General features: G+C 40.0%; 1 protein-coding gene across 1 annotated transcript in view; it reads right to left on the bottom strand.

Moving 5' to 3' along the window:
- Positions 1-20,744, bottom strand: part of LOC146670520 (A-type voltage-gated potassium channel KCND3-like) — a 30,979-nt gene that overhangs the window by 4,894 nt on the left and 5,341 nt on the right. The window contains exons 3-5 of the mRNA XM_085408068.1: positions 10,133-10,234; positions 2,513-2,608; positions 797-1,050 (exon numbers count right to left, since the gene is read on the bottom strand). Coding sequence (XP_085264194.1) covers positions 797-1,050; positions 2,513-2,608; positions 10,133-10,234 — 452 coding nt within the window. The remainder of the gene's footprint in view (positions 1-796; positions 1,051-2,512; positions 2,609-10,132; positions 10,235-20,744) is intronic.

Here is a 20,744-nt window from a genome sequence, read left to right as displayed (position 1 = left end):
ATCCAGGGGCAGTGGACTTTACACCATTCCAGCAGACGCTTGGCATTGTGCTCGCATGCTGCTCTCCAGACGTGAAAACTCATTCCACGAAGCTCTCGTCAGACAGTTTCTATGCTATCCCAGAGGAGGTTTGGAACTCTGCAGTTATTCAGTCAGCAGAGCATTGGTAAGTTTTAAGCCCTGTGTGCCTCAGCACTTTGTAACTTTACTTGATCTGACACTTAGTAGCTGAATTGCCGTGGGTCCTAAATGCTTCCACTTTGCAATTTGCATACCACTTACAGTTTATCGTTGAATATTAGAAAGGAAGATATTTCAGACAGACTTGTTGCAACAATGGTATCCTAGTACTGTACCAAGAAGTGTGACCAAATACCTTTGTCCATATAGTGTATCTAGTGATGCATTTGAGAAGTAAAATATGAAACATGTGAGTCCTTAAAATACCTTTTATTTTGAGAGGAATTTGTGTAATAAAGCTGTACAAAACTAAAATGACATTTTTAAAAGTTAATGTACTCTGCTAGTTAAAAAGTATAACTAATTTCTCAAAGATATATTTTATTTAATTAGATTATTTAAATGCAGCTGGATTAATGTTGACAATTGCCTATTCAGATCCATCTATTAAATGTCTAGAGTCGAGTGAGGGACTTCAAAGTGTACCCCCAGAGATGTGTTTTGGAGTGAAAGATTAATGCTTGCACACATAAAACAGTTTCAATGGCCAAACACCAGGAGTTTGAAATTTTTGCCAAACCTCTGATGCTTGCCCCTGCATCTGTTTTTGTTTCACCTGGCGGTGTGGGACAGTGGGTCACCACACTGTATGTGGATGGCACTGAGCTCCTGCAGCGGGCCCTGGTGTGTTGAATGGGTGGTGGGCAGGCTGGTGTTAGGCAGAGGAACATTTCTCTTTCTCTTTCGACTACAACAGGTACGTGTGGAGCTGTCATGGCTGGATACAGAGGGACTGCGTGAGGGATAGGTCTGCAGAGCCGTTTCCAAACAGTTCTGCTCGTATATCTGCTCGTCCACAAACTCGTGAGCCTGGAGAGAAAAAGATGAATGAAAAAAAAACATGGGGATAGCAAAACAGGAGAGAGGAAAAACAGCAGTCTGTAAATAGGCTACACAACAGCGTTATAGGACTTGTTGCCCAGTTGTACTTCACTTATAATTTTACGAAAGGAACCACACCAAAACAAATACAATTTAAAGAAATTATAAAAAATAACCTTCATCTTATCATACAAAAATCATGCACCTGGCTGATTTCCTTTATTGGCTGCCTGGATAACACTGTCAGTGTTTAATACAGATCTTAGCCAACATCTTTTGCAACAGTAGCTTTAAAGACTTTACAGTGGATGCAGATTTGAGACAAACCTTTACATGACGATCTAAATCCTGTCCTGTCCTCAAACTGTAGTACGAACCAGTGTCTTCTGTGTCTTGTTGCACAGGTCTGCACAGGTTACCATAGCTAAACTTTAACACAAGTATACCACAGACCAGGTTTAAGTGAACTTAGGGGTAGTTATGTTTAACAGATACTGTGAATATTCCTTTAATATCATAATTTAAGTTCAAGAGTAGTTTCATCCTCATACAGAGACTAAAGGAATACATAAATGTCCAACATTATGATGTACAACTGTTAGCTTGAAGCCAGAAAGTTCTAATTCAAGCTCGACTGACTATCACAAGTATAAACTGACGTATTCTGTCTAATAGGGAACCTTAAATTTAATGTGATTCAGTACTGAAAGGAAACTCATTTAAATGTTGAATCTTTACTTCATTGTCATGCCTGAAAATCTGAACAACTGTGTACAAAAACTCAGTTTGAATAAATATAAAACAATATAGAAATGTGAAAAATAGTGACAACATCGCAAATCACAAGCGACAACACAGAGAAAATAATAAAAGAGAATATTCCTCTGTCCAAATACACACTGGTGTGCCGTCAGTGACGCCTCATCTGTGTGAACTGCATGACAAAACTGTGGTGGGCAGTTCAGAAACCAGGTTCACTGCAGTGTAGCAGATTTGGCATCGTAATATGCCAAATGTAGTTTATGGTGCAGCTGAGTTGTAAAACCCCGCAAGTTCCAGTTTTTACAGACCCACTCTAAACCCCACACCCACAAAGTCCCATAACAACTGTCAACCTGGCGTGCAAACATTATGACATTTTTTTTAAAAATTATTTATTTTACCAAGAATGTGTTTTTTGCTTCCAGCTGAACTCAAACCACAGATTTGAGAGCAAAGAACACCTTACTGTGACAATGACAGACATTTTTGGCAATGCCCTAAACACCTTTTTTCATCTGTTTTGGGGGAAGTTGGCAGCTACATGCAAAGTCAGTGTGAAGAGCAAGCTTCTGATAAGGTAACATTTGGAAAATCTAAAAAAGTTTCATCGCTAGCTTCATTAATGTTAGCCAAGTTTTCAGCCATAGCTACACAGTGGACATGTATATTTATAACAGAGTGCACTTACTGTTGTTTTCTCCAGACAGTGCAGTAGGTGGTGGTGTTGGCTCTCTAACAGAGAGATGGACTTCTGGGTCAGCTTCTGCTCATCCTCTTCTGTACCCTGATTGTACACACACGCACACACACACACACACACACACACACACACGCACGCACGCACGCACGCACGCACGCACGCACACAGTAGGTATTAGTAGGTATTATGAAATTATTCAGGAAGTTGCCCTTGGACATAAATCTCTAGACATAAAGACCCAGATGCTGAGATTGCTCTTTGATATTTACTCAATACTTAATACTTTGAAAATGAACTTTTAGTAATGAAGTAGTAATAAAAAGCCGGAGGTTCTGCTTCATGGCATTCAGTTTCATCTGAACTCTTTTTGTTCATGTTTGATGAGTTTCTCCTCATTTCAGTTATGAACAGGTAGACAACAGCTCCTGCCAATTGCTTTCAAATAATTTACTTGTTACATAGTGAACCACATTCCTGTTTGGAGTGAATTGATCCCTTATCTTTAGGTCTGCTTAGCAAGTGGTTTGTCCACTTTCTCCAATTTGTAATTTATTTCCTATTTTGTAGTTTTTTGTTTTTTTAAAAAAAATCCACAAACAGCCTACTGTTTTTCTTTGATTTGTTTCCTTGTCTAAGCAAGCAGCAAAATAACTTCCAATTTCAGTTTATTGAGCAAACAACATGCAAATTATAAAACCGTGCTACTGCGAATCCTCTAACTTAATTGTCTAAGTAGGTACTGCTGAGTGTTATTTGATGCTGGAGGCAGCTAAACAGTTATTGATGTCAGAAGCTTCAGAAAGAAGAGAAATCGCAGAGTTTGAGGAAGGGAAAAAAAACCCACAGAAGCAGAAACTTATGGAACCCTTTGTTGGTATTTTTCCTGACAGGCTTAGTTTGAAATTCAGCCTTTAATATTCCTTTGTCTCAAAGTAACTGCAATTACCAAATAACATGAAAACTGAAAATGGTTAATTCTCTCCCCACACTGTTCATTGTTACTCAGAGGATTGGGGTAGGAGGCAAACCAGCCCATGGACTCTCATTTGGATTCCAGGAACATGAACAACACCGTCACGTGGGCACGTTTTCCGATCGCTGGATTTGTGCATTTATCCTCTGGCAGAGGACCTATACACACATAATATAGATACAGAGCGAGATTCAATGGTCTTTCATGTAAATAAAGAAGCTGACTTTGTGCAGTCAGTAAAAGGAAGCTGATCACGATAACCATGCTGATAATGAATGATTGGACAATAACTAAATGTGTTTTTTCCCAATGTATTTGTAATAAAAAAACTCCCCCTGAAGCAGTGGTTCCCGTATTTTGTTATATTTTATTTTCAAACTCCATTGCATTTAGTATATTTAGTAAACAACTAAACAAATACAAGTAAACTGCAGTAAATTACAGGTAGCAATGAAATAAACTACTAACTGTTTTACGTCCACATCTACACGGGTATTTTTGAAAACGCAGCTGTTTCTACGCGTTTGGGCCTTTCGTCCACACATAAATGGTGTTTCGAATCACCGAAAACTGCGATTTTTTTAAAAACTCAGGCTACGCCCACGTGTACACGGGTATTTTTGAAAACGCAGATTTTTCTATGTGTTTGCACCTTTCGTCCACACTTTGGGAACCTCTGCCCTTAAGTATTCAGTGTTATTCATGTGATGTCCAAAACTACAACAGTAATAATGAGATGTGTATAATTATGTGAACATATCTTTTTGAGGGACTGAGTAAATGAAATAATCCAAAAATTAATTGTCTTGATTAAAGATGTATTCAGGGATGCAGGACTCTTTTTATAGGTTATTTTATTTAATATTAAATGATGTATCAATTAATTTTGTTACTTTGTAGCAACTCAATTTATTTATTTCAGATTCAAGAAGGTCTTCTACCATCTGGGCATTTTTCAATATCCTCAAAATGGATGTATGACCCAAATGTCAAGTTCCTGGAGATGTCATTAGAGGGCTGTGATTTGTCAGTCTGGCTATCCAACTAATGTTGTAACTGCACTATTCAATCACATATTACCATAAATAGGTGTTCAAATCAGTTAGAGAATGACATTAATGCACTTTATCCAATGTTAAGTTACTTCTGTATTCTGGAGCTGGCCTGGCCATTGCCTCAATGGAAGTGTGAAGGGTAATATCAGTTAGTTTGGCATTTAGCTGTGAGTCAGGTCCAGGATGCTGTGAGTTCAGGATATATAGAGTGCTATGTGCTGTGGCCTCAGTCACACAGGCCTAGACCAGCTGGTCACCATCTGGCAATCACCGGTCATGAGGATTAAATGTGTATTCCTTGAATATGCCTCACCTTTGTCACAAGGTGAAATAAGTCACAAAGAGGTTTATACTGAACACCTGCAAACACTTGCCAACTGCTCTCTCCAAGCGGTAGTGAAAACAGAGAGTTGTACCTCAAAGTAAAAGGCATAACTTGACTTTGAAGGCAAATTTTCTCCATTTTTGGTAATAGTTAGGTTATAATTGCAGACAAGATTTTCTATACAGAACACAACAGCAGTTGTCTCAAGGCACTTTAACCCCAACAATCAGACGACCACCTATGAGCAAGCACTTGGTGACAGCGGGAAGGAAAAACTCCCACTCCCAAAACTACCATAACTGTGGGCAGCCATGGCAAACTGCTAACGACCAAAGCCATCTGAAAGAGGTAATCGGTGCAGCATCGTCTTTGCAACCAATTTCACCAAGTGACTCATAATGACCTCCATGCACCCAGTTTTCCTGGTGAGTTGTGGATACCGGATCTCTAGGCCTTTGTGATTGAGGTCTAAGCTAGCTGTTGAGTTACTACAGCAGTGCCTCCCTTTAAAGTTGGGTCTGCTTGTTGTCACTGTTTGTGCAATTATGCATATGTTGAATATAAATAATACAATTGTGAAGCTTCCCACCTTTTTTCATTTCATTTGCTGAGTAACCAGTGAAATAATAAATATAGTTTTATTTAAGCTGATGTCCGAGTTGTTGCATACTTCTATAGCACATTGATCAAGATAGTACCTAAACTCAGATCTTATTCAAGATTCAAGATTCAAAGTGTTTATTGTCATGTATACAGAAGAAATAGCATTTCTCTGTGCAATGAAATTCTTCCTTTGGTGTCCATACACAAATGCCAAGTTAGGTAAGGGTTAAAGGAACAAGATAATAAAGATAAAAATAAGGATAAAAAGTGTGCTGATGTACAAATTGCAGTTGGGGTAGGTCAGCTGTTCAGGAGTTTTATAGCATATATTCTGGATGTATGCTGCTATTTGAAAAAAAAAAGCCATTGTTTCTTAATAACAATTAAAATAAATATCTTGTTATATTTATCTTGTTATGGTCCAGTGTTCCACGACCAGGACGAAAACCGCATTGTTCCTCCTGTATCCGAGGTTCGACTAACGGACGAACTCTCCTTTCCAACACCCTGGCATAGACTTTCCCAGGGAGGCTGAGGAGTGTGATCCCCCTGTAGTTGGAACACACCCTCCGGTCCCCCTTCTTAAAGATGGGGACCACCACCCCGGTCTGCCAGTCCACAGGTACTGCCCCTGATCTCCACGCAACATTGCAGAGGCGTGCCAACCAGGACAGCCCTACAACGTCCAGAGCCTTCAGGAACTCGGGGCGGACCTCATCAACACCAGGGTGAGGGCCTCCAGCTCGCACTGGAACGGTTCGCAGCCGAGTGTGAAGCAGCGGGAATGAGGATCAGCACCTCCAAATCTGAGGCCATGGTTCTCAGCCGGAAAAGGGTGGAGTGCCCACTCTGGGTCGGGGATGAGTTCCTGCCCCAAGTGGAGGAGTTCAAGTATCTCGGGGTCTTGTTTGCGAGTGATGGGAGAAGGGAGCCCGAGATCGACAGACGGATTATGGCTGCAGCTGCAGTAATGGTGAAGAGGGAGCTGAGTGTAAAAGCGAAGCTCTCAATTTACCGGTCGATCTACATCCCTACCCTCACCTATGGCCACGAGCTGTGGGTAGTGACCGAAAGAACGAGATCGCGGATACAAGCGGCAGAAATGAGCTTCCTCCGAAGGGTGGCTGGCCTCTCCCTTAGAGATAGGGTGAGAAGTTCGGCCATCCGGGAGGGGCTCAGAGTAGAGCCGCTGCTCCTCCACATCGAAAGGAGCCAGCTGAGGTGGTTCGGGCATCTGACAAGGATGCCCCCTGGGCGCCTCCTGGGTGAGGTGTCCCAGGCATGTCCCACCGGGAGGAGGCCCCGGGGCAGACCCAGGACACGCTGGAGAGATTATATCTCTCGGCTGGCCTGGGAACGCCTTGGTATTCCCCCGGATAAGCTGGAGGAGGTGGCTGGGGAGAGGGAGGTCTGGGCCTCTTTGCTTAGGCTGCTGCCCCCGCGACCCGGCCCCGGATAAAGCGGATGAAGATGGATGGATGGATAAATATCTTGTGTTTCACCTTTTTGAGCTGCCAGACAGATAATTCAGACTTATTTCAACAGACTTATTTATGTATCCTTACTTTCTGTAAAAGGAAAAAGTTATTTCTTTTTTTTTTTTTCTGAAATGGAGATGCTGTAAACCTTCAAAAATAAGTGGGTGACATAAGGTATAATACCTATGAAAAATTTGATTTGGTCTAAGCGCATTATCAAGACTAGGAACACTCAGCTCCTGGGGCGGAAAGTTGATCATTTTGGAAACCTGAAAGTGTACTAATGCATAGCTGATGGCATGGGCATGCAGGAAGTACAAATATATGTTTATATACATATTTCAAGGCTTGATGGCATCAAGTAAATGAGTGACCCACTCATTTATTTTATATATATTGTCCTAGTTCACTACAGCCTTCTTTTTTTGCGTTCTTGTATGTGCTGATTTTTGTATAAGTGAAGCTGGCTTTTATGGGTGTGTGGCTTCTTTCTTTGTTTCTTTAGTGCATGACGCACCATTCCTCTGTGATACTGTTTTGAGCAGTTTTTTTATAGATTTAAATGACTCCAGGAAAAAAGATCAGATAAGAGATAAAGCTGTAATGCCTTCGTATGCAAGATTACCATAAAACTCAACAGGATTATCAATACCCGTGATCTAAGTAACAAATAAAAAAAGCCAAGATGCAACCAGACCCCGAGTGAACTTCTAGTCTAACTAATGACTGTGACAGAATCAGTGATTTTTGTCATATATCTCCACTCACTCCTACCTCGGACCCACGCAGCGTCACCGACTGTCAGAATTGACACCATCGTAATTTGATGCATCAGGACTCTGGCAGCTTCATCACAGACATGAAAAGGAAAGGGGGGTGCTCAGTGCTCACAGATGGCATTTATATGATAATTCTAACCACTTGCAGACACCCATGAGCTTTCATACTGGACTCTATTAGGTCCAAATGGATTTTAGTAACCATCTGCAAGGAGGGGAGTGTGTCACTGAAAACACGAGCGATGGTCTAGATGGATGGGATTTAGGCAATTTGCTCACACTTTACCTAACACATTTTTCCACGGTGGTTATAATATATGTATATGAACAAACACCCAGCACGCCCCTGCGGGCGGTTTATCCTTCAAGCTCGGGTCCTCTACCAGAGGCCTGGGAGCTTGAGGGTCCTGCGCAGTATCTTAGCTGTTCCCAGGACTGCGCTCTTCTGGACAGAGATCTCCGATGTTGTTCCCGGGATCTGCTGGAGCCACTCGCCTATCTTGGGAGTCACCGCACCTAGTGCTCCGATTACCACGGGGACCACCGTTACCTTCACCCTCCACATCCTCTCGAGCTCTTCTCTGAGCCCTTGGTATTTCTCCAGCTTCTCGTGTTCCTTCTTCCTGATATTGCTGTCATTCGGAACCGCTACATCGATCACTACGGCCGTCTTCTTCTGTTTGTCTACCACCACTATGTCCGGTTGGTTAGCCACCACCATTTTGTCCGTCTGTATCTGGAAGTCCCACAGGATCTTAGCTCGGTCATTCTCCACCACCCTTGGGGGCATCTCCCATTTTGACCTCGGGACTTCCAGGTTATACTCCGCACAGATGTTCCTGTACACTATGCCGGCCACTTGGTTATGGCGTTCCATGTATGCCTTGCCTGCTAGCATCTTGCACCCTGCTGTTATGTGCTGGATTGTCTCTGGGGCATCTTTACACAGCCTGCACCTGGGGTCTTGCCTGGTGTGATAGACCCCAGCCTCTATGGATCTTGTGCTCAGAGCTTGTTCTTGTGCTGCCATGATTAGTGCCTCTGTGCTGTCTTTCAGTCCAGCTTTGTCCAGCCACTGGTAGGATTTCTGGATATCAGCCACCTCCTCTATCTGCCGGTGGTACATACCGTGCAGGGCTCTGTCCTTCCATGATGGTTCCTCGTCTCCCTCCTCTTTCTTGGGTTTCTGCTGCCTGAGGTATTCACTGAGCACTCGGTCAGTTGGGGCCATCTTCCCAATGTATTCTTGGATGTTCGTTGTCTCATCCTGGACTGTGGTGCTGACACTCACCAGTCCCCGGCCCCCTTCCTTCCGCTTAGCGTACAGCCTCAGGGTGCTGGACTTGGGGTGAAACCCTCCATGCATGGTAAGGAGCTTTCTTGTCTTTATGTCAGTGGCTTCTATCTCCTCCTTTGGCCAGCCTATTACCCCAGCAGGGTACCTGATCACGGGCAGGGCGTACGTGTTGATGGCCCGGATCTTGTTCTTACCATTCAGCTGACTCCTCAGGACTTGCCTGACCCTCTGCAGGTACTTGGTGGTTGCAGCCTTTCTTTCTAGTATATATATATATATATATATATATATATATATATATATATATATATATATATATATATATATATATATATATTGTATAAAAGAGTGAGGGGATGATTGATTCAAAAAGTAGAAAGTTCTGATCTTTATGCGCAGACATGCATTACAGTAGAGCAAATAATTATTTATGTCCTCTTCTTAGGCTAGGCATTAGAAACTGAATTTCAAAACTACTTTCAAGTTAATCTCTATTGTCTCCACTGTTTCATTGTTCAGCGGCTCCGTTTTGCTTTGAAGCCTCCTTTAATGCACTAACAACCTAATTATTACCAAGAGCGACTCGACAAGCAAGTAAGAACAATCTTACATCCTAGATAACCTCAGCTTACCGTTTTCACAGACACAGATTAAATCAAGTCTCAGACTGATGAACAACCAAAAAAAGCACTTTGTGTTATTACACAGATAACACTCACATGGGGCATTATTAGCCTCTGCTATCACCTCTGCCCTGCATAACAACAAGAATGTAATGGCTCCAACTTCTTCTTTTATAGCCTCTAAATTACTTTTAAATTGTTCTCTGTTTATTTGACAGTAATTGTTGCCACTTTGCTTGTGTTTGCGTACTGCAGATGTGAAGTTGTTGCCTCCAAGCAACTGAGTTGCAGTGAACTGAAATAATTAGTACATGGGCGTTTGACAAGGAACAACATGATTAATACTGAATTACAACCTGCTGGCATTGCACCATTTTTAATGAGCACACTTAATTAAAACAGCTTCCAAGAAATCATCGCGCCCACTTTGCTGTTGGTGGATCTTCGCATTCAGAGGGTCAGGGGTCTTTCTCACCGTCAGCTCCAGCAGTTCGTTGAGAAGTCCGTTGCGTTTGCTCTGAAGGAAGGCGTTGGCGCTGCCGGACTTGGCTATTCTTATCCTGGCCAGTCTGGCTTTCTGGGTGTGGGACGAAGAAGAAGTCACAGCATCAGACAAGGTAGGCGGGAGGTCGGAGAAGATGACTAATACCTATTTAATGATAAGAATCTGCCAACTCATCACACAAACTCTGTAGTAATTTTCACAGCTACTACATGACTGCTCTTATCTCTGCATTTTCAAGTTTCTCTCTTTCATTATATATGACAGAGACTGCTGTCATGTTCTTGTGTCTGTAACATGCTGCTACTGAGTATGTCTGTAAGTCGGCACCCAAACAATACACTCATTTGGGATTGCTGAAAATTTAATTTCAAGTCTGAAATGAGCATAAATATGTTGCTATCTAGCTGCTGCAGATTTTTGCTCACATTTAGCTGAAATCCCAGTAGTGATGTTGGGCGATAAGGCCTGGCTCAGTTTCCAGTTTTTCCCAAAGATGCTGACTGAGGCTGAAGTCACCAGCTAGAAAAAGGTTTTAGACAGCAAATTCTACAATAATGGCTTGTCTTTGTGTTTGGGGGAAACATGATAGGATTTCAAGTTACTGGAGGCTTATACCAACTCTAGATTACAGGTGTGCAAGAATATGAGGACCTTTAAACAGGTTTAAAACAGTTAAATAATATGTAAATACTTTGATCAGTTTTTAGTCTAACACAGTGCTCTTTTTAAATATATAAAGATCTCTTATGTTTTATAGAGAAAACAACAATCAAAATCATGAAAGCAATTCTTGGGTAGTTGTAGCTTTAATTGGGATGTCTAACAACAATTTTGCCAAGGCAGTGTAGATTGAATCAAAAAGCTTTTTTTAATGAATGTCTTCTTTTAACTTTTTATTCTTTCATCTGTAACTTTAGCCCTTATATTTTCTGATTCTTTACAGCTTCGCTTTTTCTAGTTTTTCCTTCCAGTCCATTGATACAGAGTTGTTTTTTTTTTTTTTTTTTTATAATTCATTTTATTTGGATCCCTGGAAGAGCAGCAAACTCTGACTAATCATAAATAAAGAATGAAGAATCACGATGATCTCTTTGAAACTCCAATTTTTGGCAGAAAGTTGTGAGACTTTTGAGTCTGAACCCTTCAGATTGATTCTTCTAAAAAAGGATAAAACTAAAGAGTCGGTCCACCAAGAAAAGCAACAACAAAAAAAAAATGGGCTCAAACTAAGAAAAATATAAATGCAACATGAAGCCAAGTCTTGCATTTAATGGTGCTGCAAGCACAAATTGATAATTTGCTGCATTAGTGCCAATTATGCCCATGAGAACCTACTGAGTTCACAACATTGCAAAGTCTGTTTGCCAACATTTATCAGTTTATTTTATTCCCTTTCTGTTGCAGCAAAAAGATAAAATTGCTTTAAATAACAGATAAAATAATAGAACAAAGGAGGCAGGAAATGAGAGAGATATTGCATTAAGGATTTCATAAAATGAAGAGGATATTATGACAACTGTAAGGTGAGCTTTATCTTTAACCTCACCCCACTGTGCTCTCTCTCTCTCACCCCCTTTATATACATTTAAGAAACAGGAGATACCGAAGAACATCTGCTTTCCAGACATGATTCAAAAGTAATATTTAGACACTTCAAAAACTGCCTGTCAGACTAGTGAAGTTGTATGAAAAGCTGGAACCTGAGAGGTAATAATAGTGCTTGTGTATGTACGTGGTCAGTATGTGAAACAGGGGTAAAATGGGAGGATCATTGACTGCTTCTTTCTGCAGCTGAAGAGTGAATGAATTAGGAACCAGTGAAATTACCGTCACAAGCTGCCTGGCTTTATGATTGATCAAAAGTACTACTTGACACAAGAAAGGGAAAAATATGAAAGAATAAGCGTCTCTGATTCTTCTGTAAGTGCAAAAGGTTGTGCTGAGCGTCTGTGATGAGCTGCTGAGCCCAAACAGTTCTCTAAGAAACTTTTACTCTAAACACATGACAACTCCAGAGGTGTGATTGAGTCTCATTTAGTTCAAAGTTAAAGACAGTGGAAAATATTGAAGCAGATTAAGTCAAACTGCTTTAAAATCAAGTCCCTGAATAGTTAATAAAGGTATCACACATGGATCAATATTTGTCTAGCTGCAATAAAAATGATTTGTTTTCCAACTGAGCACTGTAGTGTTCATTTTTATGCTGTAAACCATTGTGTATGCTCTTGAACGAACTGCAAACCAGGCCTTTTAAAGGTCAATTTGCTTTTGATGGCCTTAAAATCCCATTGATTTAAAAGTTTGTCTGAGCCCCAGAAGGACTGAATGAATCTTTCACTGAAATGTTAGTGAAAATGTAACTGAAAATTCTCTACCAATGATAATGAATTTATTGTTTTGTCCTACAAAACTCATCATCATGAAAATGCCAAACAGAAAAAAATTATGTTTACTTAAAAGTAAGTAAAAAATGTAAATAAATAACTGAAACAAACCGAGGAATTTTCATATGTCAGATCAGGGCCGAATCCCAGTCCTCGAGAGCTACTGCAGCTTTTAGATGCATCCTTACTCCAACACAGCTGCATCAAATGGTTGGATTACCTTTTCAGCATGCCACCAAGTTTGGCAAAGGCCTAATAACAAGCCATTCATTTGATTCAGGTGTGTTAGAACTAGAGATGGCACGATACCACTTTTTTATGTCCGATACCGATACTGATATCATAAATTTGGATATCTGCCGATACCGATATGAATCCGATATAGTGTTTTTTAATCAACAAAACTGTTTTTTTAAAATATCTTGCTGCATTTTGTATAAGTTCATACTCACGTTTAAAACAACAACTACACTAAAGCTATTCTGTTATACCTGTATGCAAAAAAAAATATTTCATAGTTCAGCAATACTGATCAATCTAATAAACTTAAACCTACACCATCCTTCCTATTCTGGTATTTTAAAGAGTACTTAGCGTAAATATTAAGCAACCTAACTAATAGGGTTCCAACTCCCAGCAACAACAAAAATAAATAAATAAAAAATAGGGAACCACCCCTCACGCTCCACCTCATGATGCTTAATCGACGTAATCAACCTTAATTTGATGCAGTGTGAAAAAAAATGCACAGAAATCAATTATTTTTCAAGAAATATTAAATAGATTCAACATCTTTCTTCAACAAAATTGCAGACTGCACAGATGGTACCTTCCCAAAGGAAAATGTACTATAGCTTACTAGGGTATATTAGACTTAACAGTTACTATATACAGTAATGGACTTCTATACATTTTACATCAGATTAAAACTTTGGGTGTCAGATTCAGATAATTATTTATTAAAAGCTCGACATTTTAAATGAGAATAAGAAAGAAAAGTATGTCTTTGTGCCCCCTTTTCCCTGTTCATGCCCTATCGGCCCCCCTGGCTAAACTTTGCTAGATCCGCCCCTGCACAGTTACAGCCGTCAGCTGCGTAGAAAAAGATCCTGGTGTAGAAAGTAATATTAAATACATTCTAACAACAGGGCCCTGTTTCAGAAAGCCGGTTTAGTGCAAAATCTGAGTAAGTATACCCTGAGTTAACGAAAACTCTGGGTTTTCGGTTTCACAAAGCGAGTTTAGATTAATTCTGAGTGAGTTACTATGACGACACACTCCGTGAAGCTAACCTGCCCCCTATCAGGTTTACTTCAACTAACCCTGACTTTCTCCGCCTCTTTGTCAGAAACCTGTAGATGTTGAAGCCCAAATTCTCCGCAGAGCTCTCCGCCGGGAGAGAGTGATTAGAGCGCATTTTATCATTTCCTGATGATTTTCTGTGTGAACGTTACCGTTTTTCAGCACAATCCATAATTTATTTGGATAACATCCTCAGGCCATATATTGCTCATGTGACACATCGCGGACATCCTCTCAGTTCTGTACATATTATTTGTATTGCACTTCGGTTTTTTGCAAACGGGAGCTTTCTGTATAATATTGGTGATGCTGAGCACGTTTCCAAGGCTACCGTCTGTCGGGCAGTCAGGAATGTTACAGTTGCACTGAAACGTCTCCTGTACTCGTTTGTGGTGTTCCCCGGTCATAGACCCACAAGATTTATCAAAGAGGGATTCCACAAAATTGCAGGTATCAGGATGAACAAAACTTAATTCATGATGTGGTGATACTTGAACTACTACTTAAATTTTACATTTATTCTCACGGTTCCCAGGCGTGATTGGCTGTATAGATGGCACTCACATTCCAATCATTGCTCCTTCAGTAAATGAAGGAGACTATGTGAACAGGAAGTCTTTCCACAGCATTAATGTACAGGTACATAGTTCCCTGTAGCATTTCAAACTAACAAATTATTTCATTATAGTAATGGATGCTAATTTGTGTTCTCTGCACTGTGAAGATCATATGTGATGGTCAAAGGAGCTTGCAAAGAAAAGCGTCTGGACTTCTTTAAGTTGCTTGAAGACGTTTCACCTCTCATCCGAGAAGCTTCTTCAGTTCTAAGGTCAAATGGTGGAGAGTCCCAGATATAAACCTAGTGGGAGAAACCCCCCACAGAGGGACAAAAGGACCCCCTGATGATCCTCTAATCGCCTGAGCCAAGGTGTGAAACTGGGCGTGGGTCCCAATCAGCCAGAGTTTCGGGTGTGTTCATTGTGAAACCTGGCCCCACCTTATCATGCGAATTCCTGAGATCAGATGGCCCAGGATGTGAGTGGGCGTTAAGGCGTCTGGGAAGGGATCTCAAAACTGGATTATAGATGGCAGAGAGTTGGTGTCGTAAACCCCCGCCTCTGTTCAAAGATGGTCGCTCACAGTGGACTCTTTGTTTTTTAAAGTGTGTGTTCTCTTGTGCGCACCACGGGTCCATCCGTGTTAACTCCGTGTTTTCTCCCTGTGTATCTTAACCCATGTTTGCTCTGCTCTCCATCTCCTTCAGGTTTCAGATTTGTTTGTTTGATCTTTAGTTTTTCTAGTTCAGGTTTTCTTAGTTCTGATTTTGCCTCCCTTGCTTTTGTTTAGCTTTTGTTATCGTAAGTAAAGCTCAGTCGCATCAAGTAAGTGCCTTCATTTTGGGTCCTTCTTCATAACTCCACGTGGCTTGCCTCGCTAGCCGTTACAGTACCCAAGTTCATCATGAGAAGAATGTCTTCAGTTCATTGTGCCTCATTAATGTATACTAAGAAAGTGTACTAGGAAAATACTACTGTATATTAGGCTTTGGCTGCACAATTTGCAAGTTTAAAAGTTCAAAAAAAGGTAAAAAAAAAGAAAGAAAAAAAGATGGGCATTAGTAAGTAAGTAAATCTCACTTGAATTTCTTTTTGTGCATAATAATTTGTTACTCTTTAAAAGAAAAGATACAACATGTCAATCTTGTAATCAATGCACAAAAATGTCCGCTGTTACTGTAGCCAAAAAGCTTCTGTCTTTATCCTTTATTCCAAAAAGTCTTTGCGTACACGTTAGCAAGCTGCAGTTTTACTCTAATGTTCATTTTGGATAGAAAGAACTTTTTAATGGCAAGCTTCACATGCAGGTTAAGCTTGTGATTCTCTTTCAGACTATAAATGTGTGCATGCTAATAGCAACAGTTGCAAGCATTACCTGCACATCCTGTAATGAAATCTTACATTATCTGAGGCTTCTAGTCTAACCCTGGACAGACTGGCATTTTTTTCTCATGTTGTTGAAAATCTTTTCTACTTCTAGAATATTTTCCTTGGACTGGAATGGTTAGCTTTTTTTTTTTTTTTTTTTTTTTTTTTTACCTCAGTACCAGATTCATAAATATCCCAAAGGTCTCAGGAAGCTCTTTAGATGTAGGCATGATGATGCTACACATTTCAATAACAAAGAGAAGACACTGGATGTTTGGTGTCACATATCATTCCCTACGGAGAATCTTACAACCTTACACCCAAGCTGAAATGTGATTGATCTGCTTTAACTTCATTTGACCAGGAAGTTCTACTGAGATCAAATTTCACAATTCTTGACCGAGGAAGCAAACATTAAATACAACCTCTACAACACAATATATTGCATACAAATACCCACAACATGAAGCATAAAACACAAGAGAAAAACACCCACAGCTCTAATTCCCCATATTCCCTACAATGCTTTTAAATTCACTAGAGGCCTCTTTTTTCTGAAATGTTATGTCATTTATATATTCAAATTATGAAAATGATTAAAATTTTTCTGTCTTTTTCATACAGCTTTCATCTAAAAGAGCTGTTTGAGAGTTGTTCATATGTTTGCTTGTTCAAATATGTTGAAAAAGTCCACAGAGTTTAATTGATATACTTTACTGCTTTATTCCTTAAGATTCTACTGTAAAATAAAACGGAAAACCCCATGAATGAATGTGTTATTTTTATGGCAAATACACTCAAAGCGCTTTATACAGCATCTCCCAATCACACAAGCACTTTCTAACATTCCCACTCTAATGAATGCATTGTGAGCAGCTCGAGGTTAAGTATCTTGGCCAAGGATACTTTCACAGGCAGACTGGAGGATAGGGATAGAACCACCAACCCTCTTATTAGCAGATGACCTGCTCTGCCTCCTGAGCCAAAGCCACCTGAATAAACCTCATTCTTCTATTAAAGTATAAAAATTCTGATGAAAGTATCAAATACTTGATACTTTGTTATTCTGATACATCAAATTCCCTCCATAAAATTAAAAACAAAGCATGATACTGTAAAAGGGGAGGAGAGGTTATGTTAAAAATCCGTCAAAATCCCAAAAATTGAAATTCACTAAACTCAACTTTAGAAGTAAATGCCTCCTAAAGGGTGATGAATAAGTATTTCATGGCTGGGGAAGTTCTTTAAGAAATTACTCTAAAGTTTGGTGTGCCCCGAACGAGCCTCTTCAACATCCTGACTAAAATCCAGTCATGATTGTGGTGATTTTACTTCATCGGTGGTCTCAGTTGACCGCACAAATCAGACCTATATGCTCCAACATTACCACCCACAGTCTGACAGTCAGACAGCAGAAAGGTTCAAAATGTTCACTTCCAAGACAAGTGAGCCTTGAAACTACTGCTATATAGAGCCCTCTTCCTGTTTTTTCTTTCTTCTACCCCAATAAGACCTCTCTTACACTTCCTCCTTCTGCTTCCTCGGTCTTCTTTTTATTCTCTTACTCTTTTTACTCTTGTCAGACCTCCATCCCTCTTTCCTCTCTTGCTCCCATCGTCTTGTTTTGCCCTCACGTCTCTGGTCTCAGGACTTTTTTTCCTTAACAACCTGCCATCTCTCAGTGTGGCTCCACTTGACTTTGCTGTCCCATTACCGGTGTGACCTCAGTCCATTTACTGCCTCGACACTTATCGGCACTCTGACTGCACTGTGCTGCAGTGCTGATTTGCTGAAGGAATAAAAGAGGAACCTGTCTTTGTCATCTGCACGTTTGGTTTTCAAATTATTGGGGAATTAGGAACATTAGTATCAGGGCAGGGGTTGTTTCTGTGGCTAGTTATATCCTTAGTGGGTTACTGAACTTCAAGACAGACTGTACTTTGCACTGAGGCATACACTCCAGTAGTTAGCAGGCAATAACTATCATTAAGCCCAATTTGGTTTCTCTACTTTCTATTTAATGACTGAGAAGCCACGATGGATACACGAGAAGACCTTTTTGTAAAATCAAATCCCCTGATGACTACATAATTGTAATAGGAACCGAGAGCAGTGTGTGGTTATAGAAGAATGAAGACGAATGAGTTCTGGAGAGAAATGGGAGGCCAGAACATATAAAGTAATAAAAGGAAAATTAATTTTTGAACAGAGTTACCATAACAGATATTTCCCCTTGATTTTTCTTCCTATTGTTTTAAGTTATATTAAAGGCAGAAGAAGAAGAAGAAGCTACTTCATTAGACCAAATATAGCTCACTGGGGGACACTACAAAAACCATGAGCAGTAGTCCATAATTTTTTTATATTTTGCTGGAAAAACAAGGAATTGTTTCACTGGTTTATTGAAACATGTGCCAGCATATGTATACAGCCATCTTTATTCTTCAGTACAGACTGAACTCTCAGAGGGAAACTTTCCTGTAGTCTTCAGGAATACCCCCAACCCCCCAGAACATTTAAATCTCTTGGCTGCCTTTTGTTCCCAGACTGTTCTAGTTAATGTCAGGGTCCAGGCTCTGGGCAGGCTGGTCTACGACTGATAGTGTTGCTTAGTTTTTCTGCCCAGATCCCCAACATCACCTTTGACAAGGTCCCCAACGCCACTTGCTGAAATGAAGCTGCAAACCATGTCAGAGCCTCTGCTGTGTTTAACAGATGATTGTAGACACTCTTGTACCTCCTTTGTACATATTGACAATGAAACAGACAAAATAAACTCAGCTGTGTTCCTGCTCCTGCCCTGCATTTGTGTTGGATTTCATTGTTGTTTTAGTTCATTCCTGTATTCAGAGTCCTGCATCAGGGTCTGTTATTTTGCCTGCTATAACTGTCATATGTCAAGAAGAGCTTCTTGACAGCCACCCTTCCACCATTTCTAATGAGGCTTCGGTGAACAGTAGATGGATCAATTGAAGGGCCAAATGCATCTCTCAGGGTTGGTGTCGGTGTCTTGTGCTATTTTCTAAGGACATCACTTTGACATACTGTTCATTTGCTCTTTTAGGCCTGCCACTTTTTCTTTTGTCCTCCACTTATGCACTTTAATCATTTTGTTACCGACACACTGCACACTAAATAATCTAAATATTCCAAATCAGCGGTCCCCAACCCCTGGGCGTTTGGTACCGGGCCGCGAGAGTTGAGGCTCGGGTGTGAAATGTATGGTTTTCAGGGTTTTTATCAGTTTTTTGTTATTGTTTTTATCGTTAACTCTGTTTTCCTCGGTCTTTTCACGTGTGTTATGAATAAATCTTCTTTTTTCGGTACCGGTACTAGTTTTATTTTGTTGTATTTATCTGCGACACCTTAAAGGCCGGTCCCTGAAAATATTGTCGGGCATAAACCGGTCCGTGGCGCAAAAAAGGTTGGGGGCCGCGATCTAAATAGCAAAAACACTATTTTATGCTAATTAACCATGTTGTTTTTCGCATCTTTTAATAAATTCAACTAAAGAAGTAGCAAGAAATTATATATTTTTGGGATGGGTTCTTGTTTCTTGTGCCTAAAATTTATAATCTAGAACTGGTTTGTTGCTAACATGTTTATTAGGTGTAAGCACAACACTGGCTCATCCCTTGAGTTAGGTGCCTTTTTTCTTCTTGAATGATTCACAGGTCAGTGTTAAGAGGCTTAAAAAGCAAAAACATTCCTCTGAAAGTGGTCAGATAGAAAGACTGGAAAAACTGAAAATGAGTGAAAAAGCAGACAATGACCAAGATAAACTAAAGCTTCACAAAAACACCAACGTGTGTGAGGGACATTTTTGTTGTGTAATAGGATTAAATCCATTTAAAGCCATGACAGAGTGCAGCTTGTCATGTTGAAATACCAGAACAAGTTATTTTTTCATTTCCTATTAATTGCAAGGTAACAATTTTTTTAATACAATACCAAGTCCAGACCTACTTTCTTTTTTTAAAATTTGTTTTATTTACGTGACACTTTAGATACAAACATTTATGCTAAATTACTATATTAAAGCCACCTATAGACCTTAACTCTAATTGCTGAATCAGATTTCTTTCTAAGCACTTTTGCACTTCCGTGTTTGCTTACATTTTGTTGTCCTGTCCGTTGTTTCAACTTTGAACATTAGTTTTTAAGCCTTTAAGCTTTTAAAATGTGAATAATGGTTTACTTGCATCAGGGATTTCTATTGAGGGAAGATCCTCAACGACCACGGCAAAAAGCAGCAATAAAATGTTATTTCTTTTTAATTATCCTTTAACAGCTTAATAATGTTTTTGTAAATTAATTCCTCATTGAGAGTGGGCTATGTTTCCCAGAGAGCCTCCTCACTGCTTTAATAGGCACTATAAGCCTGAAAAGCATCAAAAAGCTAAAAGAACTTCATTAGTGTGAAGAGTTTATGGTCCCTTTGTGGTCTAAAAATGTTTTACAACCACTGAAAGATGATATCTAAAAAAAAAATCCTTCAAGATCAATATAAAAAGCAACTTGCACAACAAATGCATGGGAAAAAAAAGCTGCTGGGTCATGGAGTATATTTGGTCAGCCCTACTGTCAGTCGCTGTTGCTTAGCAACAGTACGACCATGCCCACTTAAGCATGTCAATATCAAAACAATAGACATTCTGTCAATGAACAAGTAACTATGCATCTGTTATGAAAGTGTTACAGAAGAAGTGCTGCAGAGGTTGTATTTTCTGTATACTACATCAGTGAGAAACAGTGTTTTAAAGTAGCAATGACACGATAAAATTATTTAGTGCGTCATATTTTTATGAAACACACACAACTGGGCAGCCTTTCGAAAATATTATGAAACCAGATCTAAGTACACAAGGTTTTTCTCAATTTCTTGAATGTAAATATTACCAAGACTGACTGAGGTTTGATCTAACAGGATGAATCCAACTTCACCAGTTCACCAATTCATTACCTCTATCA

This window comes from Rhamphochromis longiceps, linkage group LG5 (genome assembly GCF_057381845.1).
Source record: "Rhamphochromis longiceps isolate RC_006_pf linkage group LG5, R_longiceps_female_GT1.1, whole genome shotgun sequence".
NCBI classification, from domain to species: domain Eukaryota; kingdom Metazoa; phylum Chordata; class Actinopteri; order Cichliformes; family Cichlidae; genus Rhamphochromis; species Rhamphochromis longiceps.
Note: the sequence above shows the minus strand (reverse complement) of the source record. Positions and strands in the feature narration are given on the sequence as shown.